The sequence below is a fragment of the Myotis davidii genome, unplaced genomic scaffold (genome assembly GCF_000327345.1).
Source record: "Myotis davidii unplaced genomic scaffold, ASM32734v1 scaffold59, whole genome shotgun sequence".
Lineage (NCBI taxonomy): Eukaryota > Metazoa > Chordata > Mammalia > Chiroptera > Vespertilionidae > Myotis > Myotis davidii.
In genome coordinates, this window is record NW_006293001.1 from 5,623,314 (window position 1) to 5,634,130 (window position 10,817).

The 10,817-nt window shown below is 35.0% G+C and overlaps 1 protein-coding gene across 6 annotated transcripts in view; it reads left to right on the forward strand.

The window, feature by feature from the left end:
- Positions 1-10,817, forward strand: part of LOC102768064 (sodium channel protein type 2 subunit alpha) — a 121,567-nt gene that overhangs the window by 98,135 nt on the left and 12,615 nt on the right. For all 6 annotated transcript variants that reach the window (XM_006766504.1, XM_006766508.2, XM_006766503.2 and 3 more), the window contains exons 21-25: positions 986-1,108; positions 3,571-3,852; positions 5,196-5,249; positions 8,451-8,588; positions 8,945-9,049. In XM_006766504.1, coding sequence (XP_006766567.1) covers positions 986-1,108; positions 3,571-3,852; positions 5,196-5,249; positions 8,451-8,588; positions 8,945-9,049 — 702 coding nt within the window. The remainder of the gene's footprint in view (positions 1-985; positions 1,109-3,570; positions 3,853-5,195; positions 5,250-8,450; positions 8,589-8,944; positions 9,050-10,817) is intronic.

Here is a 10,817-nt window from a genome sequence, read left to right on the forward strand (position 1 = left end):
AGGTGCATTTTAGGAGAATATTTTTTTTTCTTAGCTTACATAATTTCAATGAGTTTCCTGTGTATTTTCAAAGGAAGTTAGAAATTTCTGTGTCACCTGTGAGTCCTTTTCCTTTTTGTCAGCTGAGACTTTAAAACTATACCAACTACATTAGTCATTTGTACACATGATCAAAGAAAACATTGTTTTGGCAATTTCTAATTACTTATACTAAAACCTCAGCTTTTATAAATTAACTAGAGGCCCGATGCAGGAAATACATGCAAGGGGCTCAGCCCTCGCAGTTGGTGGCTTGTCTCAACCTTCGCAGCCCAGGCTTCGTGCAGAAGGTTGTCCAGAAGGATGTCCGGAAGGTCATTCGGCTGTCTGGTCTAATTAGCATATTACGGTTTTATTATTATAAACTTGAGCTAATTAATGCCTTTACACCCTCACACTAAAATTTACATAAAGACAAAGCCACTATGTAGAGGCCAAGATCTTTCTGAATGTGTTTATGTTCAGATTCACCAGTGTTTTGCAGTTACTTGTGTACTTGTACCAAGTTTTAATTTTCCTCTCAGGTCTGCTAAATAGCATGAAAAATGATAAAGTTTTACAGCTACATAGATTGCATATCTGTGCCATTATTTTTCTTGCTTTGCACTTAATTTACAAAAGTGTTCCTGTCAAGATTCTTGGGAAGAGAACCTGCATAGTTTCTTCTTTTTCATTAGTGTATGATGGTGGTTCTAAAAGTGTGGGTCACCAACTCCTATCATTAGATTCACCTGGAAATGTTAGGAAATGCAAATTATCAGGCCCCACCCCAAACCTACTGAATCAGACTGCCAGGATCTTTCCTTTTCAACAAGCCCTCCAGGTGATTTTCATACTCGGTAAAGTTTGAGAACTAGCTACTTGTTTATTGCATAAAGAAGCATGGTTGATCTGTGTAAGCATTTTTGTCTGTAAATAAGAAAATTGTGTTGCTTTTTCTGTATAGGTCTCCTTGGTTAGCTTGACTGCAAATGCCTTGGGTTACTCAGAGCTTGGTGCCATCAAGTCCCTCAGGACACTAAGAGCTCTGAGGCCACTGAGAGCCTTATCCCGCTTTGAAGGAATGAGGGTAAGACCAAATGCTTAGAATTTGTTGAAATTATAAGCAAGAACAGACAGACATTTTGTACCTTAGAAATGACACATCCATGGAAATTTGTGTCTTCTGTATTCATACTGACATAACCGGTCAATCAATAATATTTGTCACTGCTGGGGACACTCACAGAATATAATGCCTAAGTGCTTGTTCCTTACTAGATTTTTTACTCTGTGGGAAATCTCTATCATATTGTGGAAGCTTCTGATGTGAGTCAAGATAAATGATGTTTATTCCATTTATAAATGTGCAGGAAATCCCACTCACTGTAATTTAAACCAATCATGAGCCTTTCAAAGTCCAGATCTGGCCTCTTAGATTTGAAACACAGGCTGAGATGGCTGAAAAGTAGGTCAACTGTGGAAATCTAACACTCATTTAGAAAGGTGGTACAAAGAACAGGAAGGAATTTGTGCTTATCATTTGTCATCCCTGCGGCATGAAACCTGAGACCACATAGCGTCAGCACTGAGGAAATGATGCTGTGTCATAGTGGTTTAGTTATTTAAAAAGGAACTTTTTAAAAATATATTTTATTGATTTCTTACAGAGAGAAAGGGAGAGAGAGAGTTAGAAACATCGATGAGAGAGAAACATCAATCAGTTGCCTCCTGCACATCTCCTACTGGAGATGTGCCCACAACCCAGGTACATGCCCCTGACCGGAATCGAACCTGGAACCTTTCAGTCCGCAGGCCAACGCTCTATCCATTGAGCCAAACCGGTTTCGGCTAAAAAGGAACTTTTAAAAAATGATTTTTTGTGTGATATTTGAAAATTATTGGGACTTTCTATGAATATTTCAGACACAACATTGGATGGTAAGAATAGCTATGTGTGCCTGTGTGTTTGTGCACATACAGTTGCATGGAAACTAATTATTAGCCTCTAAATTCTTTTCACTTTGCCAATTTAAATTGCTGTGGGTTTTTAAAAGTATATTTTTATTGATTTCAGAGAGGAAGGGAGAGGGATAGAGAGATAGAAACATCAATGAAGGGAGATGGGGGATAGAAACATCAATGATGAGAGCAAATCATTGATCAGCTGCCTCCTGCATGTCCCCTACTGGGGATTGAGCCCACAATCCAGGCATGTGCCCTGACTGGGAATCAAGCCATAACCTCCTGGTTCATATGTCAATGCTCAACCACTGAGCCACACTGGCCGGGAAAAATTGATGTTTTTATAGTAGTGGTTTTTCTTGTAAAAATGCAATCAAACTTTCAGTACTAGAATAATTTTCCTATTTTTTAAATCAAATTTGCGTATGTATGCACCTAAATCCTTAATACTTCCATAGATTTAACTGTATTGGAAAATGCAGGTGTTGTTTTTTGCTACCCAGCTTTTTAAAAAATATATATAATTGTATTAATCAATATCTTCTCACATTTGCATAGTAGAGCATTTTCTATGGTGAGCTTAAAAATTAAGTGTCCCCCAGCCGGCGTGGTTCAGTGGTTGAGCGTTGACCTATGAACCAGGAGGCCACGCTTCAGTTCCTGGTCAGGGCACATGCCCAGGTTGTGGGCTCCATCCCCAGTGGGGGGTCTTGCAGGAGGCAGCTGATCAATGATTCTCTATCATTGATGTTTCTATCTCTCCCTCTCCTCTCTGAAATAAAAAATAAATAAATAAATAAGTGTCAAGACAAAGTACCTCTGAATTATGAGAGTTGAAATTCTGGTAGTAACTTCACACTTTAATAAGGTCTTTAAAACTTGCTTTCATTTATTTTTGAAAGGGATTCCACAAAGGAGGATCCCTAGGGCCAGAAAAGTTACATAACTTGTTCAAAGGTGCATAGCTAATTTGTGATACAAACTAGAATACAGATCGCCTACTTCCAAACTCTTTCTTCTCCTCACATGTTCAATCTCCATGCTTCGCTCTCTTTGCTCCAGTTTTCCTATGTAGAGTGACCCTATTCTACTGCTACATTGCTTGGGACAGTCCCGCCTTACACTTCCTTTCTCAGAATAGTTATCATTAGTATTCCCTTTCACCCTGAAAACTGACCCTCAAGTGTTCTCTTTTACTTTTAGATTTTTGGATAGTAAATGTCATGATTTTTAAAAATTGTGACATTCACATAATTACATCACTTCTGTAGTCATGTCATTATTTGTATTCTTAATTATTTTTTGCATTTGTGATTAGTCCCATCCTTTGGTGACAATTTGATATGAATATTGCCTTACCACTTGACAAAACAATCTACAACATAGAATATATTTTATACTATTCTGAAGTATAATTAAACATTTTAGTTGCAGCCACTAGAGACTAGATTCTGCCTAATCTGTAACTTTAAGAACATATATATTTTCTCTCATTTGACTGTTGTTCTTTTTATAGTGTTTAAAAATAGTTAACCATAAGTAAATATTTGTTGTTGACTTTTCACCTATTTTTTCTTCTCATGTCAGGTTGTTGTCAATGCTCTTTTAGGAGCCATTCCATCCATAATGAATGTACTTCTGGTTTGTCTGATCTTTTGGCTAATATTCAGCATCATGGGAGTGAATCTCTTTGCTGGCAAGTTTTATCATTGTATTAACTACACCACTGGAGAAATCTTTGATGTAAGTGTGGTCAACAACTACAGCGAATGTAAAGCCCTCATAGAGAGCAATCAAACTGCTCGGTGGAAAAACGTGAAAGTAAACTTTGATAATGTAGGACTTGGATATCTTTCTCTGCTTCAAGTCGTAAGTAATCATTTTGTTACTCTCTGTGATGTATTATTGAAGTGAATGTAATTTTTTTTCTGTATTCATAAATACATACTTCGCCAGGTCCATCTGTATGGACCTGAAAAAATACTGAAAATTACTGAACTATCTATCTTCACTATGTTGAAAGTAGACAGCTCTGCAAAATCTATCATCTCCCAGGCTATGCATTAGACCCCAGCAGCAGTTCTTTGTTATTGAGATTTCTTTGTGGGTTCCTATTGTTTTCCCCCTCTTACTCTGAGAAAGTAGAGGCACAGGACCTAGGGTGGGGTTGGAGTGGTAGATTTCTGTACTCTTTCTCAGGTACCTGAGAATGTAGATAAAAGTCCTCACCCACCCACACTTCACCCCACCCTAACCAAAACTCCCCACCTTTACATCCTTCATACAGACTGCTACCTCATTCGCATGTTCCTGCCTGCTGCTTGAACACTTTCAGAGAGGAGAATTACTCTCTTGCAAATGAAAACCTTCCTATCAAGTCTATTATGTCACTATCAATTCACAACAATTCATATCAATTCATAACAATTAGTGCAACTTCTCAAATGACCACTCTAAGTTATGTCCACATGCTCCATGAGATGACCCACTCACACAATTCCCAACACTGTATGAACATTAGAGGGAAGACCCTGTGACACTAAGGAACTGAAAAAAATGTACAAGACTTGTTTTCAGGATTACTGCATCCACACAAAAAACAAATACTTAAAAGACTAAATTGCAATTGAATATAATGTTTGTTTCAGATTAAGAAACTCCTTATAGAATAGGGCCTCAAAATAGTATATTCAACAATAAGGAGATTTTCAGGAACAAACGGTCATGATTCATATTATTGATAATACCTTTTAGAACAGAAAACATAGGGAAAAAAGCATTAAGATCAAACAATGCACCATCCTTTTCAACTTGTCTGATGCTAGTACTACATACATGAAATCATTTAATCAAATTTCATGTTAGGCACATCAGATACAAAAGTTGTTAATAATTGCTTTTATAATAGCATGTTGTTATAATCTATAAGAATTTAATTAAAGATGTTAGATATAGATAGATATAGATATAGATATATAGATATAGGTGATATAGATATAGATGATATAGATATAGATATAATAGAAGAATATTAAAGTGGAAGTATTTCCAAAGCATATATTATAAAACTTTGCCCAAAGAGTTTAGATATCAATTCCAAATTATTATATATACCTGGTTTAAATTAATCTTGGTCAATCAATCTGATATTTAATTTCTTTTATAAAATTATAATTTTGGGGGAAAAATTAAATGATGTGATTTTTTTACAGGCCACATTTAAGGGATGGATGGATATCATGTATGCAGCTGTTGATTCACGAAATGTAAGTCTTCTTAGAGGGAAAATTGCTTAATTTGGTCCAGCGAGTATTTTCACAGTGTTGTATTTTAGTGATATTGTCAATAAAATAAAACTGTGGATCAATTTATAGAACACATCTATATTACAAAGATAAAATATTCACCTGATTTTTTTTTCTCACTGTGAATCTTTTAACATATTTTCTAGTGTCACTCTAGCATGACACCTGGCACTTAAAAATTTGTTGACTGAATTTGAAATGAGACATTTTAGTTTTGTCTCTGATAGTTATGGTCATCTGTGTATTAGGAACCCTCATGGGCACTTCATCTATCTAGGTTTCCTTCAGCTTTATCTTTCATGTAATATAGGGATCTGGTTAATGGTGGGAAAAAACAAACATTACAAAACAAACAAAAAACTTAATCGTACTCCTCCCTGGGAAGTGAGATATTTGTGGTAGAAGAACAGGGCATTCACAGTTCACCTTATACACTTCAACACTTTTAAAATTTTTTGTACAATTTCCATTAATTTCATTCATTTGTTGATTTCATTAACAGTGAGGGAAGAAATCACATTAAAATAAAAAAAGACTGATCTCTGGTATATCACCAGAACATGGTAATTAAGCTTAAAATGTTATTTACCTATCACCAGCCACCAGGCTTAACTCAAAAAATTCCTGAAGGGTTTTTTGTTTGTTTATTTTTGGGGGGTGTATTTATTTATTTATTTATTTATTTATTTATTCCACTTTGCTAATAAGGAGAGCACAAGAGCTGAAATCCCTGCATTGTACCTCTGTAAGGGCTATGCCAAGGACTTTCTGACATTTTATCATTTAATCCTAAATAATAACCTTATCATGTAGTTTGATATTCAGCTCTATTTTATCATGGAAGCAAAGAGGATTAACACACTAAGTGGTAGAACATATTTTTGAACTTTTGACCACAATGGCCTTATAGCTGCTTTCTACAGTAGTTTTCTACTTATTTGATTACTTCATTTAAAGTTCTCTCTATCTTTTTTATCAATAACCTACGTGACATGCAACTTACTTTCAGTTTCTATCTTAATCATTTAGCATACATTGTCTGCTACATAACTCCTTGACATTCAAGCACTTTAGGAAAGATGGCATCTAATTGCCCCTTAAAAATATGAAAAATTGCTCGCTCTTACTCTCATTAATCCACAAAGAAATGTAAATTTAATCCAAAATGAGATATCACCTGCACACCTACCTGATTGGCATATTAAAAAGTTTTATAGTACTAAGTGATGCCAAGGTTAAACAGCAATAGTAACTCTTACACTTTGCTAATTGGGGGAAAAAGAGGATAAATATTCCTTTAAAACCTTAGGAATCATCACATTATTCGATAAAGTTAAGATATTCTTTAATTCTGCAATTCCATTTTTAGCTATATCCTACAGAAACTAGTGTACATACATAGGAGATCTGCATACAAGAATAAACATAACTTTTTTTTTGCATTACCAAAAACTGTAAACAACTCAAATGTAGTAGAAAGGGACAAATAATTGAATATTATTTGGTGATGAAAATTATATATGAATATAATATGCACAACAATGTGGATGAATCTTCAAAATATAACAGAGCTATAACAAATGTGTCTGCCATGCAAAATGTAGACAAAATTAATCTTATTGTTCATGAATAGGTTCTTAGGTGTTAACTCTAAAGAAAAAGCAAGAAAATAATTACCGTAGAAGTCAAGATAATGATTACCTCTAGCAGAAATGGTCGAATTTATGTTTGGGAAGGCTAGGCCAAGGGTTTCTGAGGTCCTGATAATGTCCTGAGTTGTGAAATTCGCTTTATAACCATTTATTACATCTTATACTTATATGCTATGTACGCTTATGTATTTATTATATAACTAGAGGCCCAGTGCACGAAATTCGTGCAGTGTGTGTGTGTGTGTGTGTGTGTGTGTGTGTGGTGTGGGGAGAGGTCCCTCAGCCTGGCCTGCCCCCTCTCCCAGTCTGGGAGCCCTCGCCAGCCGTGAGTCCAGCTTCTGGCTGAGCAGAGCTTCCCCTGTGGGAGTGCACTGACCACCAAAGGGCAGCTCCTGCATTGAGTGTCTGCCCCCTGGTGGTCAGTGGATGTCATAGTGACTGGACATTCCACCGTTTGGTTGATTTGCATATTAGCCTTTTATTATATAGGATGAAAAACATTTTAAAATGCCATTTTATATTACTTTCTACTAACTCACACAAATGAAATAAAAGTATTATCAAAATATATGTGTTTTTATAATATTTGTGATATTTCTTATTTTATTCTATTTCATTAAGGAAAAAAAAAATAATGTTGACCATTACCCTCTAGAGTGATTTTATGACACATTAGGCAATTACCTGGATCCATTATCTCCTGTGACTGGTTAACTTAGAACAGTATTCTGTGAGACCTGAACTATAGATTACAACCAAAAGCACAAACTGTCACACCTTATCTCGATCGAAAGTGTGCTGGACAACAGAATTCATCATGTAGAATCTGTGCCTAAGGCCTACTTAATAAGATGAATCAATAGACTCATATTCAGAATGAGGTCCTTCTGATATACCTATATCTGCACATACATATCATAAGAAATGTGTAATAGAAATCAAACCTTTATTTTCAGCTATTATATTACTACTACAGGCCCGATGCACAAAAATTTATGCAAGAGTAGGCCTTCCTTCCCCCGACTGCCGACACTGGCTTCCCTCTGGCACCCGGGACCTGGGCTGGCTTCCCTCTGGCCCTGGCTTTATCAGGAAGACGTCTGGAATGAAGTCCGGAAGACATCTGGTCTAATTAGCATATTACCCTTTTATTATTATAGATTCACCAAGCACTGTTTTAAGTACTCTTCATATATTACTACTATATTTAACCTTCCAACTACCATATGAGGTTTAGGCTTTATTATTTCCATTTTACAGATGAGGAAACTAAGAGTAAATTTTAAAGGTTTTAACATAACATCTCTTCTTTTGGAGGAGGAAATCCTCACTTTGCATGCCCTATTGGGGTATTTGCTTATAAAATACATTCATAATCTAAGTAGTTATTGGGTGAAATTAATTTTATTCCCAGTTATTGAGGCATGCTTTGAGAATTGAAAATTCACATGATATTCTTTTTATGAAACAAGTATTAGGTCTAATACTTGTCATTCTTTATATTTTGTAGGTAGAATTACAACCAAAGTATGAAGACAATCTGTACATGTATCTTTATTTTGTCATCTTTATTATTTTTGGTTCATTCTTTACTCTGAATCTTTTTATTGGTGTCATCATAGATAACTTCAACCAACAGAAAAAGAAGATAAGTATACTAAAACTTTATCTTTGCTCTAAAATGTGAACCGAACGTGTCATATTGTTTCCTTTTGGCTCCAAAGTACAGCCACAAAAAAGAAAAAATGTAAAATCCATAAACTATTTTGAGAGACTTATTTAACTATAGGATGGCTTATAAAACATGTATTGTATTTCCAGTATAGAAATCTGACTGACCAATATGGCATAACTTATATATTGACTATATGCATCTTTATAAATAGAGATATTAATGAGCAACATTAGCATAAACGCGGAGCCAATTTTCACACAGCTACTAAGGTAAATTATATAGCTAGCAAAGAACATGATTTTAAACAAGTTTTGTTTTCATTTCTTTACTTTGGAGGTCAAGACATTTTTATGACAGAAGAACAGAAGAAATACTATAATGCAATGAAAAAACTGGGTTCAAAGAAACCACAAAAACCCATACCTCGACCTGCTGTAAGAATAACACTTTCATCATCAGTAAAAGCTATGTTATCTCTCACTTTCACAGTTCAAATTGTTAGATACTAGTATTTTTTTTTAATTTTCAAATAAACGTTTTACCTTAGCAATGTGACTAGCTAGACCAAATAGCCTAAGTGCATGTATTTTACATATGCAATATGTATAAATATATTTTATATACAGACATGTAAAATATATATAAATAAAAATGTCAGTTATATCACTGAGGAGCTTCTAATAATGTAGAGAGGAAAATATATCCACATTGAAATATTGTATATGCTCAGTGTGTAGTGGAAGCCGATTGGGATAATTAGTACATCTCAGATATGGCCCATTTTCTATCCAACTCTGTAGACTGGATGAAATCATTAATGAAACAACAGTGTGGTTGTTTTTTAACTTCATATTTTCTCCTAGCATCTTGCCCCTAAATCAGATAACATGATTCTTTTTATGACCAGTTGTGGCTATTCCAATTATATATTTGCCATTTGCTGCTGGTTCTGTTTGTTGTTGGAAATTGTCAGGAAAGTTCCCGAATTTTTAAGGAACTCCTCCCCCAAGGCATACATAGTGCAAGGCAAACCAGTGTTCTCCAGGAATCCATATTCTATGAATCAATTAATGACAATATAAAACTAGCTATGTCCGTGTTCAGTTTGTAAGTTGGCCAAAAAATCAGAAAAAATAGTGTTATTGAATAAAACATAAGGAATGTACAGTTTGAGCCTAGTTTTTGAGAAATAATACAGTTTGAATGGATGGGAAGAAAAACAGAGTACATTTTCCCAGTATGAGAAAATGTATAGTCCAAACCATGAAAATAAACATTTCCTTTGATAATAGTGACATTTGATTTAGTGGGTAGTAAATGCAGGGTTTTCTGGGTTAAATGAATGAAGGTAACCATTATCAGTCTGAAGAAATTGATCTTAATTAAGCAATACAAAAGCAATATACTTAAAAGAACAGCATGCTAATGGGAAAAAAGAGAAGATTTTAGAGACTGGTTTAAGAAGACGTTAGATTCAAAATAACAGATGAGTCCATAATATGGGGCCATGCCAAATAGGACTGAAACATGAGAGATACATGAGCTGATAAGAAAACTCAATGGGATGAGGCAGCTATAAAGTCTAGGAAAAGAAGGAAGATATGTAGACAATGAAAAACTTAGAACAGTTGATGTTTTGTGAAATGATTGGTTCCAATAACCAATGAAAGGAAATGTATTATAAATGCATTTGGCAATACAGATGTAGTTCCTATGGGACCTCAGACTGAGGTAAGGTTTCTAGACTTGCCAGACAGAATTTAGTTATGCTCTGAAGCATAGATTCATTTTTGAAAGATAATTAGAATAGACAAAAAAAGAAAAGTGCTGAGTAGGAAGCCTTGGGCACTTCCCTATTAGAGGAAGAGGTAAATCAAAGAAGGAAGAGGTTGATTAGTAAGGCAGTATACAGAGGAAGGTATGATTGAGAAAATTTTTTAAAAAAAGAGAGGCTGTTTACTTATGTCAAATGACAGATTTACATGGATAGCTGTAGGGATACAAGGGAAAAAATCAGGGCATTTAGCTATAATATTATTGGTGACAATTTGGCAAATTAGGAAATGATGTAGTATAATCCATCTTTCTTCAGTCATTCATTAAGATTGTACTGTGTGCCCTGGCCGGTGTGGCTCAGTTAGTTGAGCGTTGTCCTGTGCACTGAATGGATGCCAGTTCAATTTTCAGTCAGGGCACATGCCC